This window comes from Zootoca vivipara, chromosome 1, assembly GCF_963506605.1.
Source record: "Zootoca vivipara chromosome 1, rZooViv1.1, whole genome shotgun sequence".
Taxonomy (NCBI): Eukaryota; Metazoa; Chordata; class Lepidosauria; order Squamata; family Lacertidae; genus Zootoca; species Zootoca vivipara.
The window spans coordinates 105,977,214-106,001,587 of record NC_083276.1 but is presented as its reverse complement, the minus strand read 5'-3'; the positions used below and the strand labels follow the sequence as shown (position 1 = coordinate 106,001,587).

General features: G+C 41.4%; 1 protein-coding gene across 18 annotated transcripts in view; it reads left to right on the top strand.

The window, feature by feature from the left end:
- Positions 1-24,374, top strand: part of BAZ2B (bromodomain adjacent to zinc finger domain 2B) — a 190,725-nt gene that overhangs the window by 127,777 nt on the left and 38,574 nt on the right. For 12 of the 18 annotated variants that reach the window (XM_060280111.1, XM_060280101.1, XM_060280108.1 and 9 more), the window contains 12 exons: positions 1,531-2,152; positions 3,349-3,648; positions 4,040-4,100; positions 7,037-7,145; positions 7,431-7,532; positions 14,024-14,234; positions 18,881-18,973; positions 19,100-19,161; positions 21,083-21,148; positions 22,675-22,740; positions 23,727-23,771; positions 24,037-24,063. In XM_060280111.1, coding sequence (XP_060136094.1) covers positions 1,531-2,152; positions 3,349-3,648; positions 4,040-4,100; positions 7,037-7,145; positions 7,431-7,532; positions 14,024-14,234; positions 18,881-18,973; positions 19,100-19,161; positions 21,083-21,148; positions 22,675-22,740; positions 23,727-23,771; positions 24,037-24,063 — 1,764 coding nt within the window. The remainder of the gene's footprint in view (positions 1-1,530; positions 2,153-3,348; positions 3,649-4,039; positions 4,101-7,036; positions 7,146-7,430; positions 7,533-14,023; positions 14,235-18,880; positions 18,974-19,099; positions 19,162-21,082; positions 21,149-22,674; positions 22,741-23,726; positions 23,772-24,036; positions 24,064-24,374) is intronic. The other 6 variants (XM_060280099.1, XM_060280123.1, XM_035132143.2 and 3 more) reach the window with 3 other exon arrangements.

The following is a 24,374-nucleotide window of genomic DNA, read 5'->3' as shown; positions in this document are numbered from 1 at the left end:
AAAGAAAGCCCAGGTTCCTTTCTTACTGGCTTCTTGGAATGTCCTAAACCTCTGTTAGATCTGTAGACTACAGTCCTTTGGGAAAATAGATGGAGCAAAAATAAACATGCGCTACCAACCTTGGAAAATTTAAGAGGAGCACAATACCAAGGTCCTTATCTTACAAAGTCTTTACAAATCGGTCTTCAGGAAGACAATTGAAGTGGGATTTCATTTTTCTTCATACCTTCTCAGAGTATTGGTGGATTCTTGCTTTTTTGAACATTATGCTGTCATGTACAAGTGTGAAAGCTTTCAGAAAAACCTGAAGGTAATATGAAGATGGAGCTTTTGTGATCCATTCATTACATGCTTGCAATGAAAGATTGAGATGTTGGATATGCAGATTCTGTTTAGGAATCTCAGTGTCTAAACACTGATGGATTGAAATTGAAAATTCACTCCATTAGAAAAGTCTAACCTAAATTTTTGCCCTTAGTTTCTTAGTTTGGGTTACATAGTGGACATTTTTTAAATAATATGTACATAATTCTGCCATGGCAATCCTGTATGATTACTCATTTTATATTTTCAGTAATTATTACTGTTTTCAGCAGATGGTATGGTATTCTCATTGCCCTTGAAATAGCATGCTTAAGGTATGGTGATAACAACTTCACTTGCATGAATGTAAAAAGAGTTTGATACATATCAGCCAAGCACTAGTTGCCTATTGATAGACCCTTGTTTGCCTTTGGTTTTTAAAATAGACACATTTAGAAAATACCTCACAAGTTTTTTCAGAGACCATGAAAGTGTATCTTAACAGTGTACTTACCGACAGCTCATGCTGTCTGTTTCGCAGCTACAGTACAATCCTCAATTACTAGGTTCTGGTTTTTTGCTGTTATATGCAGATGTATTTGGAACTAGGCTTTAGATATCACTTGTGGTTTCATTTGGTGTACAGTCAAATGGATTATATTTGACAAGAAGGGGTTGAATGGGCAGGTTTATGGGAAAGGTGGGAAGATGGAAACAAATGCTTTTAAACAATTAAAGCCTGCTTTATGCCTTTCTTCTCCAACCCTAAGCCTCATGTTAACACCCCATTCCTCCTCAGTCCCTTTTACTCAGATGCAAGCCCCATACCTTAACCCTTCTTCTTTCATAACAAATCTTTGTGACTCCTTTTCCCTTATCAGGTAAATGTCTCAGAGACTAGAATCTTCCATCATTAACCGTTGGAATACCTTCTGACTCCATTCTGCAGTTTTAGTAGTGTCTGTTGAGAATGACAAAGAATGCATTCTGCTTCTTTCTGTACCTGCAAAATTCTTAGTGAGTCACAGCTCTCAATGAGTCAGTCTTTATTAATTTCTTAATTAAGGCAACCTGCCTCACTTAGGAGGTTCAAAGCAGCTTCCTTGCCCACACAGATTTATATCTTATCTGCCTGTCTTTTGGAAGTGAAAGTTTCAGAGCCCATCTGCTAAAGCCATTGCTTACGGCATTTAGCTATATATTTTGTTATCTTTTGTGCTTCTGCAGGAACAGTACAAGCAGACATTCCCAGCACAGTTGAAGAAACACCACGAATCATCTAGGAACCTGAAGAAGGTTATCGCAGCAGTATCAAGTCCAAAGCCAACCAGTTCTCCACCAGCCCATCAAAAACACACCTCTTTAGAAAACAACCATTCTAATCCTTTCTTGACCAATGCACTTTTAGGTAATCATCAGCCCAATGGAGTGATTCAGAGCGTCATTCAGGAAGCTCCTCTGGCACTTACCACCAAATCCAAATCCCAGCCCAAGGTTAATGAAACCATATCTACTTCCAGCAGTTTAACCTTTTCCTCACCAGTAAATTTAAGCACGGGTGGGAAAAAGACACCAAGCAACCGGACACCTGTTATGTCTTCTACCTCTCCTGTATTACCTGGCCCAGCAAAGGAAAAGGCAGTCAGCAATAATACAATGACAGCAGTGAAAACACAACACAACCACCCTTCCACAAAATCATTGGTTGAACAATTCAGAGGAACTGATTCAGACATTCTTAGCAGTAAAGATTCTGAGGATTCAAATGATGAGGATGATGACGACGACGACGATGAGGATGATGAGGATGAAGACGAGGAAGATGAGGATTCTGATGATAGTCAATCAGGTTTATTTAATTTAAAAAACTCTTTGCATGTCTTTAGCCTTCTAAAGGCACCCTTCCCCTCCTGCAAATGCTATAAGGTTAATTCTTCTCGCCTGGTTTCTATATGGAAATTATAAACTTTGGAATGAGAATTATGAAAACGTTAATTGATGAGCCAGCTCAACTGCTAACTTATTCAAAACATTGCTTTACCTAGCTTATTCAAAATGTTATTGATGCTGCTTAAGAGGAGATGACTTTTTAAAGTTAGGAGATAGTGAAGAGACAGAACCATGTAGCTGGGTTGAGACATAGTGAATAAGTGCTCAAATGCATGGAGATTTCTTACTAGAGTGTGAAGCCTTGAAAACAGTATGGGAAGTTGAGTGAGGAGGGTCTGAAGGACTAGTTTAAATAGTTTAGTCTGTAGTCCTATGCATGCTTGTCCAGGAGTAAGCCCTATTGAACACAGCGGGCTTAAGTGGAAACACCTAGGATTGGGGTGTTAGTGCTCCAAATAAGGTTTCCCTAATGGTAAGTTTTACTAGGTGTTATACTACGGTTATAACGGACATTTCCCCCCTATGCAGTTGCATAGAATGCAGCTCTGTACACCCCAAGAAGGAGCCAGCATTTTAATTAAAAACTATGTAGCAGAGCCAAAACCATATTAAATAAAGTGCATCTTAAATTTTTTGCCTAATATGTTAAGAGAAGAGCTGGCATGTTTTGCACTAACCAGTGGTGGCTTCCAGTTGTTAAGCCTTTAGCAGACCAGCACAAGTTGTGAATGACCAAGCCACATGGTGCCTACCTACCAGACATCTATGGTAGCCCATCAAAATCTAAGAAGCTTCTAAAAGAACAGCAGAGGGGCCAAGTCAAGCATTCAGTAGGCTACAATGTGTGGCTGGTGGAGCTGTGTTTGGCTGCTGGGTCATAAGTTGGGCAAGCCAGGAAAGGTCTTCTTTGGATTACTGAAAGTCTTAAGTACTTTCAGTAAAAGGGTGGTGACAGTAAATGCAAAGGAAGAAGGTGATTATATATCTGAGTCAGGATGTGAAACCGATAAATGGGCCTGAAACATACATGGCATTAAATTGGTTCCCTGCACTAAATAGTTCAGAATGCCTCCCCCCCCCCAAAGTCTCAATGAATGCTGTAATGAGAATATATCAGTTTCTTGTAATTTATGGTCTTCTCCATTTCCCCCAAAGAATCTGATAGTAATTCAGAAGGGTCTGATACTGAAGGATCTGAAGATGATGAGGAAGAAGATGATAAAGAACCCGATGAATCAGAGACTGATACGGAAGGAGAGAAGTCTTCGATTAAACTGAACAAAACAGCATCCTCTGCCAAAAGCTCTTCCATCAGTCTTGCAGCTTGCTCGACACCACTTAATATCCAAGCAGCAAAGACACAGAGTTCTACTCCAGCCGCATTATGCCCCGAGTCTCCCTCACCAGCTTTTGTGGGCACACCTTCTCCCGGGCTTTCCTCAAGTACCCACAGCGGTATTGCAGTTCATTTTATATAACAAAATCCCAATCTATATCAGAGGGTTTCTTTTATTTCAGTTAAACATGCTAACATAAGTGATTTCAGGACTGGGGTGTTGATCTATAGTTTGGTTGACTGTTGTTCCTAAATCTGTTTGTTTCTTAAATTCTCTGGGTGAGAATAGACTCTAGCAGTTGTTAGCAAATTGTGTTCTGCTCATTTCTTTGCAAGACACGGGTTGCAAGGAAAAACCAAGTAAAGGGGTATAAACAGCCTCTGCTGATTTGTTCTTTTTGTTAAAAAAAATAGAACATATTGCAGAACAAATAGCAGAACAATTACAATTGTCTAATTGTAATTTGGGCTTGCTGTGTTATAAAATTAATCCATTAAATTCTATTTAAGGTACTTCAAAAAGGCGCAGAGTCACAGATGAGCGAGAACTGCGCATTCCTCTGGAGTATGGGTATGTAAGATACAATTTTGAATTAAACTTGTGAAACCAGTTTCTTGTAATGTAGTAACATTCCTAAAGGTAGTGATTTTGCAATTTGTTTGGACCATGATGAGTTGCAAATGCAAGTTCCCAGGCCCATGTTTTCCACGGCTACATGAAGGAAGAAGCACATGTGAGAATTTGGGGGTAGGAAGGGGCTTAACCCAAACCCACATATCATCTCCTGAAACCCCCTTTTCTCTCTAGCTCATTTGTCACTTTCGGAGTCGGAACTGGGAAATTATTCAAAGCAACCTGCTGGACTATTTAAATTGAGATTAATTTAAGAATGTCCCCTCTTTTCTCTGTAAAACAGATTGAGATTGAATCCTGACAAGACAGAAGTACTGTTTGTGGGGGACAGGAGGCGGGCGGGTGTGGAGGACTCTCTGGTCCTGAATGGGGTAACTGTACCCCTGAAAGACCAGGTGCGCAGCCTGGGAGTCATTTTAGACTCACAGCTGTCCATGGAGGCACAGGACAACTCCGTGTCCAGGGCAGCTGTTTATCAGCTCCATCTGGTACGCAGGCTGAGTCCCTACCTGCCCACTGACTGTCTCTCCAGAGTGGTGCATGCTCTAGTTACCTCTCGCTTGGACTACTGCAATGCGCTCTACGTGGGGCTACCTTTGAAGGTGACCCGGAAACTACAACTAATCCAGAATGCGGCAGCTAGACTGGTGACTGGGAGCGGCCGCCGAGATCACATAACACCGGTCCTGAAAGACCTACATTGGCTCCCAGTACGTTTCCGAGCACAATTCAAAGTGTTGGTGTTGACCTTTAAAGCCCTAAACGGCCTCGGTCCGGTATACCTGAAGGAGCGTCTCCACCCCCATCGTTCTGCCCGGACACTGAGGTCCAGCTCCGAGGGCCTTCTGGCGGTTCCCTCCTTACGAGAAGCCAAGTTACAGGGAACCAGGCAGAGGGCCTTCTCGGTAGTGGCACCCACCCTGTGGAATGCCCTCCCACTAGAGGTCAAAGAGAACAATTACCAGACCTTTAGAAGGCATCTCAAGGCAGCCCTGTTTAGGGAAGCTTTTAATGTTTGATGGATTTCTGTATTTTAGAATTTCTGTTTTTTTGGAAGCCGCCCAGAGTGGCTGGGGGAACCCGGCCAGATGGGCGGGGTATAAATAATAAATTATTATTATTATTATTATTATTATTATTATTATTATTATTATTATTATGGGCATCAGAATGGTTAAGCCACATCCCTCTGCAAGTCTCCCTGCTCCCCCATTTGCCTTTTGTGGGGGAAAACAGAGTAGTTTTTTTATGCTTTCTTTGCAATGTTCAGGTCTGAATCTTCACCAAGAAGCTGAGATCTCGTATTGTATTAAGAATCAGACCCAAACCCCACAAGTCACAGAATATGTTCCGGGAGTAAGGGGCGAGGTACAATTGCTCATACATAATTTGCTGAAGAGGTGAATTCCCCCCCAGAGATTCAGAAAGCTTCCTGTGTTGCTTTGTGCTTTGCATCGTCCATCCCTATTTGTTTCTCTGAGGGGGGTTGCCAAGTTTGGGATGGGTTCCAGTAACTAAATTATTGGCAAGACATGTTAGTCCCTGCTGCAGAAGTAGAACATCCGCTATTTTTCAAGCCTTCATTCTGCTTACTGACATTCACTGTTGCTTGCATCTTGCCCACATCTTTCTTCCTACTTCAGTCACTAGGTAACGAACTGCATACAATGTTTGCCTTTTGCCTTTTTCAGAGGCTTCTCTCTTGTGCTTCGTCTCACTAGGCCCTGGCTAAGGATCAGTTTCCAACACCTCTGCTTTCTCCGCACCCTACAACTGAAATCTGAAAACAGCAGCTCACATTGTACTCTTTCCTTACATTGAAACTCTCCTGGTCTGCTTCAGCTGTTCAGATTTCATATAAGCTGCAGCTGAAGCAGTTGTTTGCCCTCAAGGGGGAACTTGCGGCCTTTGGGTGACTGCAGGGGCACATTTTTCCTGGTGCTTAATTTTCTGCATGCTACAATATGCCTAGCTCTGTTTAATAGCCCATGTGACTTGGGGAGTCATAGTATCATAGAATTGTAGAGTTGGAAGGGACCCTGAGGGTCATCTAGTTCAACCCCCTGCAATGCAGGAATTCCGCCCACAGCTGTTCTTGGGTGGGCTCGAACCACCAGCCTTCTTTCTGGTTAACAGACAGATACACTGACCTATTGCACCACAGGCTCTCTGACCTTCCTGGTACTGTAACTCACCTAGCCCAATCCCATTAACTCTGACTAGCAGTGACTCTTCCTTGTCTTTCTCAGCCAAACCACTTGAGATGATTTCAACAGGAAAAGCTGAACTAGGGTAGCCAATTTGGTGCCATCCAGATACTGTCGGACTCCAGTTCCCACCAGCCTTAGCCAGCATGGCCACTGGTCAGGAATTAATGGAAGTCGTGCGTTCTTAGATTCCAACTTTGTTCTTCGGTTTACAAATATTATGACCGTCACCATCACAGCTTATTGGCAAACTGGGAACCTGATTTACTTAGGAACATAGGAGGCTGCCTTATACTGAATTAGACCATTGATCCAGCTAGCTCAGTATTGTCTCCTCTGAGTGGCAAAGGCTCCACAGGGTTTGAGACAGAGGCCTCTCCCTGTTGTACCTGGAGATGCCAGGAATTGAACACAATACCTTCTGAATACAAGGCAGATGTTCACTGAGCTACAGTACACCTCTAAGTGGATATATTACCCAGAAGTAAGTGTGATTTAACTCAGTGACTCCTCCTCTCAGGAAGTTGTACATAGCATTACTGCTGTGCAGTCCAACTCTATGCATCCTTGCTTTGAGGTAAGTTCAAAGGGACTTCCTCCCTACATATGTGTTACTATAATGCTGTGCCTCTTTAAATTTATAATTATGTATTTTTTTTACTGCAGCTGGCAAAGAGAAACAAGAATAAGGAACTTCGGTGGCCGCCTTCAAGGGGAAGTAGCATATTATGCACCATGTGGCAAGAAGCTAAGGCAGTACCCTGAAGTAGTAAAGGTATATTTTAAACATTATGCTTTCTGGTACTTATTAAGCATGCACATAATTATTTAAATGAACTTTTTCCTCCACTAAAGTTCCTTGATACAAAATGGCCCGTGATGCGAGGCTAATGTACCTTAAACCTGCCTCTAAACTGACCTCTTGTAAATTCGTATCCCCTTGCCAGAATATGCGCCAAAAAACCCCACACATTTGACTTCTCTATAACATTAGCTTGTACATCAAAGCTGGGCTGTAATGACTTAAAACCTGAAGTGGAAAAATATGTGATTTTTTCAGTATCTCAGCAGAAATGGAATAATGGATATCTCAAGGGACAATTTCAGCTTCAGTGCAAAAATAGGAGTGGGTGACTTCTATGAAGCCAGAGATGGACCGCAGGTATCCGCTTTTTAAAAAAGTAAAGTCTTTGATCCAAGGCGTAGTATCATAAATCTTAAGTGAAATATTTTTTTTACTACACTCTGGAGCATTGCTATTGTTAGCTGGTTCATTCTTGCAGTCATATGTGTGACTTTATGATAGTAGTTGTGAATGACTGAGCACCTGACGCCTGGAAAGTGCTGGAAAAACCTTCACAATTCATTATCACCTTGCCAGGTGCTCAGCATCTCGCAGAATTAAATTTGGAAACTGCAGTCATCTAGTTCAGTGTTTCCCAACCTTGTGCCTCCAGATGTTTTGGGACTACACCTCCCATCATTCCTGACCACTGGTCTTGCTAGCTAGGGATGATGGAAGTTGTAGTCCCAAAACAACTGGAGGCACAAGGTTGGGAAACACTGATCTAGTTATCATTGGCCTTTGAGGTTGAATTTATATTCCAGTACTCGGATTACAAGTCCACCCCCCACCCCCACCCCGCTTGCCTTTTAGGTGGGCCCTTTTTTCAGAAGGCCATACAGTATATGGGAAGCATGATTCGGCTAAAACTGGGTGGAGTCATGGGGTGGGGCTTATGCATTTCATTTAAGAATGTCCCCTCTTTTCTCTGTAATTTGAGCACTGGTATATCAGTTTAAATGCTTCTTAGGTCAACTTTGTTATTTTATATATGTGGTAATTGTAATAAGCTGTGTTCACATACACATATTTTTTCTTTAGCTTGTCTCTGTGGTGTTGGCTGAAATATAGAATTAAACATAGAGTTGTTTGTTCAGTGTGGAGAATGTACGATGATTTCTGCAAAGTCTACATAAATAAGATTGGGGAGGGGACAACAAACCCCAGGGAGGATATGATAAATGTGTGTTTTTAAGGACATTTGTGTGTGTGTTTCATCTGTGAGACGCTGTTCTTTGTTTTGGCTAATGTGCAGCACGATCCTTTGCAGGTTAGTTTGGAACTTAAGTCCCACAGAGTTAAATGGGGCTTACTCTCAGGTGCACTGGATTGCAGGGCTGTCTTAAGTATAGCTGGCGTCGTGGCGCGAACTATCTCTACGGTGCCCCCCCTCCTGTTTCCGAGCACAGCTGCCGCGTGGGCAGCGCCCCCCTGGTGCCTTGCACCCCCCCAGCCTTGCCTTAGGGCCGGCCCTGCTTAATTGTAGTTGTAAGGATTTACGTGTGTCCTCCCCCTTTCTGTCTTACCTTATTTGGACTTCTCTAATGGGAACCTTTTCTTAATCTAAATGTGCCTTTGTGTACCCTATTATTTGTCTTACATCACTTACTACTTGCATAATTGACTACCTAGCTTCTTTCTGTGTAGTGGGCAGTATTTCATTCCTTATAGTTTGGGAATATGGGGTCTGTATATGGTCTCCCCCTTTTTTAAGGCAAGTTTTCCACAGGTACAAACTAAGTGTGTGCAGATACCTGCCAAGTGCTTCCAAGTACAGTGGTACCTCTACTTACGAATTTAATGCGTTCCGAACGCACATTCGTAAGTCGAAAAAAATTGTAAGTCGAATCCCATAGGAATGCATTGGGAGAAAAAAATTGTAAGTAGAAGCAACCCTATCTAAAAATTCGTAAGTAGAAAAAATCCTACCTAAACCGCATCCAAGATGGCAGACGGAGCTCCATTCGTAAGTAGAAACATTCCTAAGTAGAGTTATTCGTAAGTAGAGGTACCACTGTACCGTACTACCCTGAACTATTGGAGCAGTTTGCTCATGGCTCTAGCCTGCTACACCTTTCCCACATCCCTACAAAGCCAGGTGTTGCCAAAAAACACACGAAATGGTGCAGAACCACACACTTGGGAAATGACACTGCCTCCGTTTTTGTCCCAGTAGATGAAGGAAAATTGAACGATACGGCTTCCCCTGCTAGTGCTCAGTGCTTTAAAGTGGTCAGTAAAGCATAACTGTACATGTAAGTCATTGCAGATACTGGGGCTAGTTCACATAAACAGCTGATGAGGAGGCAAACCTGTTTCTTGACAGCACAACTTCAGACTACAGATTGGGGCTCACTTGACTGATGTTTGTCTGTTCAAAAACCTCTCTACTGATATAAAGCCAACATGTCAGGGAGAAAGCCTGCCTAGAGCATATCTCCTTGACCTGAAGTTTTATTTTGTGGAGGGGTTTTATTGTTTTTTGTTGTTTTTTCACAGTGAGGAATGTTCACGGAACAAGTTTGCCATATCATCTGCTGTTTTAAGAGAACAAGGCCTCGGGGTATAGCTGTACTGCTGCAGTCATTCTATTTCCTTAATGAGGAACTTTAATTCTGGGAGCGAAGCTATAGATTTTGACAGCAAATTCACAGAATCCCCACCAACTACAGTTCCCAGGATTCTGCACAGAAAGCCATTACATTAAAATTACCAAGTTACCCTGAGGACATAGCATCGCTACACATTGGTGGTGGTTGGGTTCCCCCCTTGTTTTTGCTGTCATGGATTCACCCAGGCAGCCATGGAGATTATAGCAGTGTATAATATTTGCGGTTGGTTAATATTTTGTAAAATCGCAGGAATATCTCGGAACAACAATTCCTAATTCTCCTTGGGGGAAACTTTGGCAGTTAAAATTGGGGTGAAGAAGGATAATAGATCATGGTTTAGTCAATTTGGCTTATAGATTGCAATATGGATAAGTTAGTGTACTGTTGGGACCATTTGACAAGTTTCGCTTTGCAAATTACTTACCATGTACTTTTTCAATTAACTCCTTCAACATTTCTTGCCAAACTCCTATGCGTTATGAGTCTGGGTCTCTTCTTGAAATCAAAATAAACTCTGTATTCTGTCTGCTAGGATGCATGACCGCAGTGTTATTAGACACCCCCCAAATTATTAGCTATCCTTGTGCAGGGTTCTCTGCATTGAAAGGAGTTGTGCGTAGAGTACTTTGCTCCCCTAACATCTCTGTGTTATTGGACATTGGAAGGAGTTCTATGCTAATGAGCTTTACTTGCATTATGTCTATGCATGTTTTACTCCTTCCGATGCCAACAAAGCTAAGACACGCAATTCCACCATGCACAGAGGGGTTTGTGTGAAGCCCCCTCTTGTTCCCTTCCTGCTTGACTTTATCATATTGTTTGAACTATAAATGTTACGTGTGCGAGGGGGATGTGAAGGTTCCAGGTAATCTTTCTTCCAGTTTTGGTTAGTAGAAAGGGTTGCACACCAAAAAGAAAATATGTTAGATGTCTCCATTGAAATGCCGTTGCCCTACAAGCACGTGTACTGAAAACCAGGAGGACAATTCTGTCAAATTGCTTTTAGCTTTCTTCCCAAGGAGACTCTTGGTGTCTAGTTCTTGGTACATCATTGGTTAGATTTTGCCAGACGCACATTTAGATCGATTCCAGCCAGGCAAGCAAGATGAGCCTTCTGTTTATTCAGGGTGATAGCTCTGAATTCATGACCCTTGTTTTCACTTTGGGTGGAGGCAGGAGCCATTTAAGAACCGAGGAAAATATGAGAACAGGTGCATTAGAGTTAGAGTGGAGCAATACAGAATATGAACTTTGGAAAACACTAAATGAAGGTAAGTAACTCTTCAGTGTTAGGGAACTTTTGATTGTAATGTGTGTGCATTAATGAGAAGGGCAATGTGCTTCATTCAAAATAGCAGCTTCTTATTTTTTTCCTACAGTGTTTGCTAGCATAAATGTGCTTGTTGTACATGCTTTCATATATGTCTATATATGTGTGATTTCTACAAGCCCCAGCTGGTATTGCAAATCACTGCTCTTCGTCACCAGTAAACTCTTGGTAATCTATCCTTGTTCCCAGTTACATGTAAGTTACCATGCTTAATTTTAAAGCACGCAAATTAACTTTGGAATGATGGACTCTGATGTAATTAGCTTCAAATCAAAGGTATGCAAGATATTACCCCATTTGTCCTAATTTTAATTTTAATTTTAAAAGGTAAAGGTAAAGGGACCCCTGACCGTTAGGTCCAGTCGTGGATGACTCTGGGGTTGCGGTGCTTATCTTGCTTTACTGGCCAAGGGAGCCGGCGTACAGCTTCCGGGTCATGACTAAGCCGCTTCTGGTAAACCAGAGCAGTGCATGGAAATGCCATTTACCTTCCTGCCATGCTTTTGAACTGCTAGGTTGGCAGGAGCAGGGACCGAGCAACTGGAGCTCATCCCGTCGCGGGGATTCAAACTGCCGACCTTCCGATCAGCAAGTCCCAGGCTCAGTGGTTTAGACCACAGCACCACCCGCGTCCCTTTAATTTTACCTTTACCATCACTTTATTTCTTTGGTCAATTTGTATGCTTCAAAATGAGATTATGCAATTAGTGAACTCAACTAAGGAAATGAGAACTGTGTGTGGAAGCAGAATTCTACACATGCAGCTGATGCACAACACAATCCTATATGTATCTTACTCAGAAGCACCAGCCCCATTGAGTTCAACCTGTTGCAGTATCAGGTGCCCATCCACACTGCAATGCTCATCTGAGCCTCATTGGGTTGTATGTGTGTTATTGGTACAGGGAGGGATCGAATGAATGGGAGCCAGCGTGGTGTAGTGGTTAAGAGCGGTGGTCTTGTAATCTGGTGAACAGGGTTCGCTTCCCCGCTGCTCCACATGCAGCTGCTGGGTGACCTTGGGCTAGTCACACTTCTTTGAAGTCTCTCAGCCTCACTCACCTCACAGAGTGTTTGTTGTGGGGGAGGAAGGGAAAGGAGAATGTTAGCCGCTTTGAGACTCCTTAGGGTAGTGATAAAGCGGGATATAAAATCCAAACTCTTCAAGTATAAATTTAGCCTGTTGTTGTTACAGTTTACTTATCCAAATATGGAAGTCTTGTAAGGCTCCCTTTCTTTAGAAGGGAGCTTGGTAGCCGGCAGATTGTGTTCTTGGTTCTAAGGTTAACAGTGATAAATTAATTGTGGCCATATGCCTTGTTTGTTTGTTTAATTATTTTAAAAGGCAATGGAAACTAGACGTCTAGTCTAGCCTTTTCCTTGGCACGTTACTTTTCTATGTGCAGGGATCTTCTTTTTTTGTATGGGAGGGTGGGGTTCAGTCCTGTAAGCCTTCCTCTGCAGTCTGAAGTGTCACAGCACAGATATAGAAATATAGGAAGCTCTTTTAGACTGAGACAGATGCATTGGTCAATCTGGCTCAGTACTGTCCACACTGACTGGCATTCCCAACCCTATCTGAAGATGGCAGAGATTGAGACAGGGACCTTCTGCATGCAAAGCATTTGGTCTACTAGTGAGCTATGGTCCTTTGGTTTATCCCCTCAGTGAGAACTGTGTTATGAGGAAACCATGAGATACACAGTTCAGAAGAGATCAGACTTCTGTGCTGTTTTAGATAAAGAAACACAATACTGGGCTCTTCTTGTGTAAATTAAACGCAAGCTGTTCCTAAACTAAAGGCTGTGTTTGAAAGCTACAGGAATTTAGGATACGGAGGGTACAGATGCCACATGGTGAAATGTAAGCAAATGGAATCATTCTCAGCAGAAATCCTGAGGTTTCCACAGAATGAGATAGTGAGAACAAGGGATTAAAATAAATTGAAAATTTCAGATCAATTAAAAATGTTTTTTTTTAATGGTAGGTAGAAACTGATTTCCATAGATGAACGTAACGCCTTTCTGAGAAGACTGTAAGGCAATAATGAGTTTCAGTGTGAACTGATTGTAAGAATGTACAAATTATCAAAGATAGTTTCATCATGCTGACCAAAGAATTTGAGACTTCTCTTTTAGCAAACATGTTCGCCTTTTGTCTCAATGTACCCTTCCAAATGGAATAATTAGACAAAACAGAGCAAAGACAATGTAACAATGATGTGTAAGCAACAGCTAATCGCTTTCATTAAATACTAATTACTGCCAAGTAATTTCATTTGGAAACAAGCTATTCAGAACTTCACGAATGAACCTAAATAAGAGTACAAGGATGCAAAGGGGCTTGAGATATATGCTGAATCAGGTTTATACTCCAGTGCTAGCCAAGGGGCCTTTGAAATGTATATAAGTGTTGCTGGCAGGACAGCAGCTCATTCCCCAGAAAAGACCCTGGTATGCCTACAGAGTTTTTCTGGCAAAGATGTACCTACTTTCTGACAGTGTTCCACTGGTGGGAGTGAATACAATACCCCTCATCCCTTTAAAAACATCCAAGAGATACAGCTGCTATGGAATAGAAAAAACAATAATACTGTACTTTTCACTTTCATTGGTGTCAATACCAGTAGGAGAGAAGTGGAGAGCAGGGCAACTTCCATGCGGGGTGGAGTGGGGAGAAAATCCTAGGCCGCAATTAAAGCCTAAATCTATTAATCTGCCAGTTTGATCAGTTCAAGCTTGCAGCTCTCACACAGATATATAGACATATGCTTTGGTGTGCATTTTTACATGTCAGCTGGGTGTACATTTTTTTGTTGTCCATTTTGCGTTTATAATGACTTCCTGTGAAATATATTAATTACAAAGGGGATGCAGTGGTGTTTGCTGAAAGAAGAGGAAGTCCTTCCTCGTATCAGAGCTATGGAAGGACGTAGAGGGCGGCCACCAAATCCAGAGAGACAGCGCGCGAAAGAGGAATCGAAAATGAGGCGTCGCAAAGGTCGACCTCCAAATGTTGGTAGCACTGAGTTTCTTGACAACACAGATGCTAAGCTGTTAAGAAAGTTACAAGCCCAAGGTAAGGACTTTATTATAACTTCTCCCAACACGTAGTAAAAGGTACCTGCAGACAATTTATATTCAATAAGCAAAGAAGCCTTTTGGTTTATGTATTGTGTTAAGGGCTTTCCGTGTTCACTCAAGCTCCAGAATACTTCTTTGAAATGTCCCAGTTTTGGGGCTCTCTGCTGGCCTGTGTTAGTAGGGCTCCTGTCTGCCCATTTGGTGGCCAGCAGGAGGTCAGGAGAACTGGGAGAGCTGGGCAGAGGGATACCTCCACCTAATCCAGCCCCCTACTCCCCTACAGTCTGTCTTAAGAAGTTTTAGGATTCCCCTGCCCGACAAGCTTCCTGCCTGTGTTATCAGTACCACATCAACAAAACGTTTTATTTGTTTTTTGAAATAAGAACATGAGAAGCAGAAGTTACTATTGTTTAATTTTATTTTTGGGGTTGTCATTTATTTTGGTGGGTATTGTTATGAGTTGAGCGTTGTTGTGTGTTCTGTAGTTTGTTTGGGGGGGTTGTTGTTTTTTTAAAGATGCAGAGGCTGGCAATCAGTCATAGTATAAAGCCTAGGTTAAAAGGGGCACAACTGCCCTTACTTAAAATGGCCGCCGTAGCCTCGCATGTGACACAACGCCCACTAAATTAAAAAGCAAAAACCCCTCGCCATGCCCCCAAGTGCGTGTTAGGGGAAATGATGAATGACTGCCTATTGCTGCCAGGCGTTTATTAATGCAGCCGCCGGGAGAGGCTTTGGGCTTTGGAGGTGGAATGGCCGTTTTGGCAGTCGGCCTACTCAGTTTTCCGTGTCCCAACCCACCCCCCTCTGCTTTGGCTGACTCAGGGTCCTCCCTCCCCCCATGGCTATGTGTTCCCCTCCCTTTGTTGTGCCTCATCCCTGTTGCCCCCCCCCCCCCGGTTGTGAAAGGCCCTATTCTGTTTGTTTTTCCCTACTTGGCAATGCTGTGGCCTATTGAAAAAGCTGGGCCTTGTTGCTGCAAAAGGACTGTTTTCAGTTGGTTGCTGTGGAATTTTGTGATGTCATCTGGCAGTGCAGCTGCTGGAGTCTTCAGAGCTTCTGGTGGTGACGTCTAATTTGGGCGCCACTTTTTGTGTTTAATCATCATTTTAGGTATGAAAGGTGTGGTTTTTTGATAATTTTTTTATGCCAGATCCCTCCCTGATGTGCAAGGTACGTTCTGCCCAAATTTGTTTCAATTCGGTTCAGTGGTTATGGAGAAAGGCTGTTTCATCATGCCTACATTTTTACATACTGTATATAGAAGGGTGATATTAAACTGAGGTTTACTCAGAGTAGACTCATTAAAATTAGTGGAGCTAACTTTATTATTCATAGTGGGTCTATTCTGAGGGAAGCATGGTTGAATGTCACCCAAGGACAAAGGAAGATAGGATCCAGTTAATTGTTCCTTCAGTCCTGTTTCTTGGCAAGTACTTGGCATATGTCCCTGGTAATATGTATGAATTTTAATAAATACCTGTGGAGGTTTTGTTTTTGTTTGCTATTATGGTATGTATTTTTGTGTAATCTTTTGATGAAGGGTGGCATAGAATTTTAATTTATTATCATTTTTATTATTATTAGTAGTAGTACACATTCAGAACCTAAATAAATTCCCATTTGCAGTATTCCTATGGTGAATACATGATTCAGTAAACATGCTTAAACTTCCTCCCTACCTATACTTCTGTTTATATTTTTAAAACAATGTGAGCTGTAGGCTCCTGTCTTTTTTTCCACATTCCACTTCCTTTAAAAAAAAATTATTACATTTTTCGTTTTACAGTTTCAATTAAACATTTTACAAACTTTAAAATATCCATTGATTTTCCTTCTTCTCTTTCCATGGTTAATTTTGCATATCTTACATCCCTGCATATTTTACAATAACCATTCCAATCGGTTTTCCACTATTACATCCATCAGCCGCTTCCTTGTAACTTAGCTTACACACACATACACACGTTTTGGATTGTGTGTACAGTATATCCAATTTACCTAATTATAAAGCATTCAGTTCTGCAGTCTGGAAGGCTCTGTCATTTATGACACTGTTTGAGCCAGTGTGGTGTAGTGGTTAAGAGCGGTAGACTCATAGTCTGGGGAACCGGGTTCGCGTCTCCGCTCCTCCACATGCAGCTGCTGGGTGACCTTGGGCTAGTCACACTTCTTTGAAGTCTCTCAGCTCCACTCACTTCACAGAGCATTTGTTGTTGTGGGGGAGGAAGGGAAAGGCTTTGAGACTCCTTTGGGTAGTGATAAAGTGGGATATCAAATCCAAATCCAAACTCTTCTTGCAAAACTCCAGGTTAACAATATATTATTTCTTCAAAAGACTTCCCAGTATTGTTTCATCTAGTGTCATAAAGAGTAACTCCCTAAATATTCAGGGATGCCAGAAACTGGTCATACAATACCGTAATTTACTTGGGAAAATTGATGACACACACACACACACACACACACACACACACACACAGGTATTGCATATGAGCAAGGTGTAAATGCGCCTCTTACACAGTGTGCACATCTATTCAGCAGAATCTTCTTGCTATCCCTGGCTTAGGATAATGATAATGAAAATTTTTATTATTATACTAACCCTTTAGAGATAATTGACTCCTCAGGGGAGAGGGGGAGTAGCAAGCAGAATATTTGGCAGTCTAGAAGACTACAAAACTACTTACTTCCCAATATAATGCTCTCTACTGCCTTGTCATTACCCCGAATGAGAGAATTTCTGTGGATAGGTTCCAAAGAATGGAAGGAACTTTACCTTCTAATCTTGGGACTTGAGCTCTTGGCTTATGATCTCATCCTGGGGGTGGGGGCAGGTTGTCATCAGTATTTGTGCTGCTTGTGTATTTACATCAGTGCCTCGCAATGTGATGAACACGACAGAGCTGAGTTCAAGCTCATAACACTTATGGAAGGAGGATAATTATCCCAGTCTTTGGCACATGCTTTAGAGGACATGCCAACCTTCTGGGTTGTCTCGTTTCAATGGCTCCTGATTCCATAATCTGGCACATTTGTATAGATTCCAAAGTAGGTGCCTCTGTGACATAACTATTCTGCCAGTAATTCTAGTCTTGTTTTTCGTAAGATAACTTGTCATGTAGATTGTGCTGTGCTGTGTATAAATATTTCATGTATAATTGTAGTTTTTGCAACTTCACAATTGTTGCTTTTATTCCCCCCACCCCACCCCCAAGCCCAGCAGTTCTAGTAGGAGCAGCAGGGCAGAAACCTTCAGTGTGGGTGAAGGGGAAAGGTTAATTCCTGTTGCTACTAGAAAACCTTGTGAGATGTCCATGGAGGCAAGGGACGTATCTCAGCTTGCAGCAACATGCTATTCAGTTACTGACCGAGTAGCTGGTCTTCCTTGTGGCGTAGGCAGCTGGCTAATGGACAGTTGCCTACTTGCATGGTGTTGGTTGAGGTGCCCACTGCCTTCGCTACCATTTCTGTATGTAGTTTCTGGTAAATACAGGAATTTGGCCATCCCTGTTGTGTCCCTGAAGTGGCAGCTAATGACTGCTCTGCCATCCTCTGCTGGGTGGAAGGGTTCCTATCAATTACAGCACATGCTGTGGTTGCCATCCATCTGAGAGTTCCCAGACATGTCCTCTTTTGGGAGTCCTACATGCCTACCCGGGAGGAATTTTGCATTTTAAAGCAAATGCCCTGGATTTTGGTTTTAAAAAATAAAATATGTGCACAAACAGCTCTGCTTCAGGCTCAGGCTCAGGCTCTGGCGTGGGCGACTCTGGCTCAGTGGCTGTGGGGCTATCGGGCGATTGCCCTAAAAAAAATCTCAACAACTATTTATGTCCTGATTTTTACCTCTTGAAATATGGCAACCCATCATTGCAATGTTGCTTTATTTATTGTTTTCAAAGATAACATGAAACTTTTAGAAGGTAGGTAGGAAATAGTAGGTTGGTGGTTGGAGACATTTCTGATAGCAGGGAGGGGGAAACCTGTGTTGATGTTGCTGAACTGCAACTCCCATCATCCTGCCCGTTGGGCACGCTGGTTGAAGCAGCTCAGGCTGCTAGAAATCGGAAGCCAACGAAATCTAGAGGGCCATAAGGTCCCTGCTGCTGTTTCAGAATCATTTTTTTTAATGTGGTGATTATGAATCCACTGTACTGTATATGCAAGCTGAATTTCAGCCTCTCCATTCTGATAAATTCCCTCATTGAGCTTTAAATGGGAAGGAGGCACTTCCACATAAAAATAAACCCTGTCATTGATCTTTTAGCATCCGAGATGACAGTCATTATTATTGTAATGCCTTTTCATTTGCCCACCCTGCTCCCTAAAAGGGGAATTGCATGATGCCTTGAGGTGTGTGTGTGTATACACATATATACCCACAGAGAGACACACACACACTTTTACACCTAATCCTCTTTCCTCAAGATACACTGAGGTATTAACAACACAAAAGTTCTTTCAATGAAATCATGGGGTAAGGAAATCCTCAAACAGACACTTCTAGGCTAAATGCACAAAAAGCAAACACAGACTTCTTCCATACTTTCTTTGATCCATGTAAGATTGACCTTGTGTTAATAAGAAATATTTATTGTACCTTTAGTATTTTTTGTTTTCTCTCTCTTTGTGTTTCAGAAATTGCTAGGCAAGCAGCACAAATCAAGCTTTTGAGAAAACTTCAGAAGCAAGAACAGGCCCGAGCTGCCAAAGAAGCAAAAAAACAGCAAGGTAAGTACTAAACTTCTAAGAACCTTGCAGACTCTTGCAGATGATTTTTTGAATCCATAGATATTAGTTTTCCATTATTCTGCACTTATTTACTGCTGACATTTTTTTTCTCTTTCTCACTCACAGCTATTATGGCTGCCGAAGAAAAAAGAAAGCAAAAAGAGCAGATAAAAATAATGAAACAGCAGGTAATTTATGCCTTTCGGGTTTCAGTCATAAGCATTACCAGATATGTTATGTGTATGTGTTTAAGCTGGACTGTGAGCTGAAAACCTAGCTTGTTCTGCTTCTCTGTCCTTTGAACAGTGGCTTGATGAGCTATAAATTTTAAAAAAGACTCACACACAGTTTAATACGAAGAAACCTGCTGGTTCTGCTTTTCAAACATGGATATACATCACCTGCTGATGGATGTTTACAGATCAAGTTGATGTTAAAGGGGGGGGAGCAGCAATGGTCCAAAATGTCGGCAGCCATGTTTAAAGGCTCAAACTCATTGGAATCTGAAGGTCTGGTCTGGGATTTCTGCCAAAATAGAGTCTTCTTTAACTGTAAGTTAGCTGTGACAAAAGACTGAATCACTCTGGTTTTATCTGACAGAAGGCATGAGCAGGCTAATAAACCATTAAGCAAACTGCAATGTCAGACAAAGCACGAATGATACTTTTACCCTGTTCGTTCCATCGAGTTTTATCAAGAGAGACCTTGCCAGTTTCACCCTGATCTTAAACGCATTATGTTAAATTTATCTTTTTTGTAAGTAGTAGTATTAGGTTCTGGTTTTCATTTACGTATGCCTCTGTTATTAACAGCAATTTACAGTTAGGACCTTAAGGTTGTGAAATAGGTTTTACAGTTTTTAAGAGGAATCCTCACACTGGATCTGGGCAGTATGAAGGCACAATATGCCATGAATGTGAAATGAGGAAATTTACAGTCCAGTTCTGTGCATGCCAACTCAGAAGTCTTGTGGAAGTCAGTAGGCCATACTGTCCATAAATGAACATATACACACTTACTTGGGAATACACCTCACTGAACTCAGTGGGATTTTTTTTTCTGAGTAGGAATACACAGGATTGAATTATATATTTGTCTTTATAAGATGCTTGCCATAAATGCATAATATATTTCAACAATTGTCTCAGGTAGTTGATTTCCAGTTGCAGCCAACAGATTGGGAAGTGCAGTTGAAAGAAAATTACAGGAAATGTTATGATAAATGTCAGTAATCCATGCTAGGAAAATTAAACAAAATGGGGCTGCTCATTAAAACAGTATTTCAGACTGCAATAATATAGTAAGCCCCACTGAGCAGAAGCATATAGGATTCAATGGTTAATATGCTATAAAATAAAACATAAAAACAACAACAACAAATTATTTAAATACATTAGTAGCAGGAGACCAGCTAGGGAGGCTGTTGGACCTTCAGATCAGTGTTTCTCAACCAGTGTGCCTCCAGATGTTTTGGGACTACAACTCCCATCATTCCTGACCACTGGTCTTGCTAGCTAGGGATGATGGGAGTTGTAGTCCCAAGACATCTGGAGGCACACTGGTTGAGAAACACTGCTTCAGATGACAAGGGATTAAAGGTGTGCTAAAGGAGGATGGGGAGATTGCAGATAAGCTAAATGAATTGTGTGCATCTATTAGCATAACAGAAGATATAGGTCAGACCCCACGGCCTGAACTAACTTTTTTCAGGGAGTTTTATGAGCTGAGGCAGATAGTGATGACAAGAGATGAAGTTCTAGGCCCCCAGGTTTTCTGGGGGTGGGGGTGGGACAATATGGCAAGTGGAAGTCTGGATGAGCCCTTTGAGATATTTAATACCACATTGTCACCACAAGTGCCTGCAAGTCCCTAACCAGCTGAAGCAAAAAGTTCGTCCTTTGCACCCTTCATGTCGCAGGTGTATGGCCCTTGTCATTGCACTGCTAGTTCAAAGCACATTAAATGAAATCAAGCCTGGCTTATCTAGTGAAGCCTGACAGAATGTGGTATGTTGTTGTTTCCTGGGAACAGGATTGGATGGGTGGGCTGTAGAGGATATGATCTGCTATTACTGCTGCTTAAAATAAATGAAAGCTTTTCTTCTTGTAGGAAAAGATTAAGAGAATTCAGCAAATCAGAATTGAAAAAGAACTTCGGGCTCAGCAAATATTAGAGGTATAACCAGTTCAATGAAGCCAGCTTTTAGTGGAATATGCAAGGAAGAGTCTGTTAGAGGAATTCATCAAGTGTTGTATCAGAGTGTCACACTGTCTGTCATTTAAAAAAAAATCCCAATCCATCCTTAAACTATGGCTCTAAATCTGCAAATTCTAAAGTCTGGCACATCTGTAAAACAATTTGATCGTGCAAATTTTAGGGAAGCGCATGCATCCTGGATATCCATGGGAGTAGTAGCTATGTTTGACCCAAAACAGCAACGTGTTCTGCAGCACATAAAAGACAAACAAGTTCAAGACTTGGGTTCATTTTATCGTGCACCAAATTCATTTTACATCTGATGAATTGGACTTCAGTAGTAAACACATTAGTGTATAAGTACTCTGAGGGAGTCTTCTGGAGTGTGAGATGTACCTAAAACACTGTGGGTTGAATCCAGAATTTCTGTGAGCAGAACTGCAGATGGGATGCTCCTGCTGGAGAAAGGGTTGGAGGGGGGAAGGGGAAGATTATCAGAGATTCTGCCTTCTCTTTGCAGCTCCTTGTGTCTTCTGAAAAAAATTCTAGAGGTTTGAGGAACCGAACAGAACATGGGAGGTGATGCTAGAGAGTGGCAGGAGGAGGGAGTATTGGTGAAAATCATCTTTTTTCCTTGCTCTAGCAGGAGCCTCCACGGGATTGCAGCCCCATCTGCAAATGGAAGAATCCCTTTGCAGAACATAAACTCTGGGTCCAACTCTATAGGTGTTAAATAAGTTAAAATGCAAAGACAGAAAAGAGAAATAAAAAGATTTGATTGAATTATAAGAACAAGCAACAGGGATTCAGAAAGCACCTTTGAAGCTGACATTTGAACAGCATGTTTCTAATCTTAAAAAGTGTGCATGTTTATTATACTTTCAAAGGATTTGTTAGTCTCTGTTTCGTAAACAGTTGGTTTGTATAATGTATCCATGCCATGTATAAACTATGTCAGAGGGAATTTAAATTTAAGATTTCTATTTCAAATCTCAGTTTCTGATCTGTCTGGCGACAGATTTCTTTTTATTCTTAGTTGTCATACTAGCTCTTTAATACATTAAGCAGGAAGTAATGTTCTGATAATGTGCCAGTAAGCAGTTCCTTACCCCTGGCTTTAATTAAGCTCTCGAAATTATGTCTACAGATTAAGTATATTCAATCACTAGAAAGCTTTAAATCATCAACCAATGATTTCCCCCCCTAAAACCCTGCTATTTTAGAAGAAAAGTAATGAAAGTTCAGTCTTCACCAGTAATGTTTTACATTTTCATTTTGATATACAAAGTGTTCCTTAATTGTACATTTCCACTCCCTCTACCACCAAAAATCATGAGTTTTTCACAATGCAGAATGTACTGAGGAAGAAATCTGTTATGATGTACACATTATGTGTGGTATTGTTTCGCACCTTGTGAGGCATGAAGCTTTTTTTCTAGTCTGAGATTACTTTCAAGTTGTAGTGGTGCCATTGCATGACCTTGGGACCTGTTTTGCATGCACAGGCAAAAAAGAAAAAGAAGGAAGAAGCAGCAAATGCCAAATTATTGGAGGCCGAGAAACGAATAAAGGTTAGTTTAGATAAGCACCAGAGTTTTTATCTTCCAAACACACACACACACACACACACACACACACAACTGTATGATTGAACACATAAGCAAATGATGTGTCAAAAATGTAACAGAAATAGATCATCAGAATGTATTCAGTATCTTTTATTCTTTATGCATATGTGTCTGTGTCTCTGTATGTTTTGTACATGTACATGAAGCGTTTAGAAAAATATCACTACGTTTGTAAGTTTACCTGATACAGTTTGTGTGTATGTAGTCAAAAATCATTGAAAGATGCATGTACTAGTTCTGGATATTTTCTCGGGGAGCAGCACCGATGGTTTAAATGAAAAACACCAAGGCCAGTGTACCAAAGCGCTGTGTTCTGTCTGCACTGCACACCAAGGATTTTGGGGTTTCACCTTTCCAACCCCTTAGTTTCATTTCTATCCCAAGCAGGTCAAACCCCTCTTTCAGGTCAGATGCAGCATCCGAGAGGCTGTAGCAGGGACAGGTCCGGCTACTCCTCTTTGTGCAAACAGAAGCACATGCAGCTCTTGGGGTGGATCCTGGTTTGATTCCAAATTTACTGCTCTGCTCATAGAAGGAGCTGTGCATTCCCAAAGGACCCATTGCGTTTTTAACCTGAACTCGAGTTCTTCCTGAGAACTAAAGCAGTAAGTTTGGAACCAGGATTTGGTTGATAATTGCATACAACTTCTGTGTTGCATAGAATATGAAAATCATACTTGATCATTGACCTGCAGCATTTGGAAAGCATGTAATCTTACTCCTGATCTTGACATGACTTAATATTCATTCCAGTGCCTCTTCCATTCATTCCGTTTTCAAGGTATCCAATACGCTGATTCAGGTTATTACAGGGGGGGGGGAGCAGAAAAATGGGGACTAAAGAACAAGAGAAACTTACATGATGGTGGGGTGGGTGGGGAAAGAGTCATTTATTATATATTTGATTTTATTTTTTCCATGTTTTTAAGGAAAAGGAAATGAGAAGACAGCAAGCTGTTCTTCTGAAGCATCAGGTTTGTACCAAACATTTAATGAGAAAATAAAATGCTATTTTAATGCAATATATAGCTAAACTATTTTGGAGGGCAAATCTCCAAATGTTCTTTACTTTTTAATTTAAAATTTATTTATTTATTTATTTCTGCTTAAATGTTTTCCTTCACCTTATGGGTAAATTTGCTTTGCTTTGGTATTGGGAACTTTTTGGGGATTTTATAAAGTGGTTTTTGACTCTTTGTGATTTCTGTTTCATAATATTGTGCCAACTCTTTCTACCAGGAGTTGGAGAGGCATAGACTAGATATGGTATGGGTATGTTTATTTTTGTACATCTAACACCGCATTGTGATTTGGTTGTGATATGGTTGTCATAGCAATGCATAAAATGTAGCACTGGCTGCTGTCATATTACATACTGCTGCATGGCTTTCCAGCACAGTGCATTGCATACATCTGCTTGTCTTGTCTGTAAAAGCAAACCAACATGACTTACCTTATTATATAAATTGACCCCTATGACTTCTATGCAAGGCTGTTGCCTTGATATCAGGGTTATTGTTGCCATAATACTAAGTTGGACCGCAGTACATATTTGGAGCCAAATTCACCTTACACAA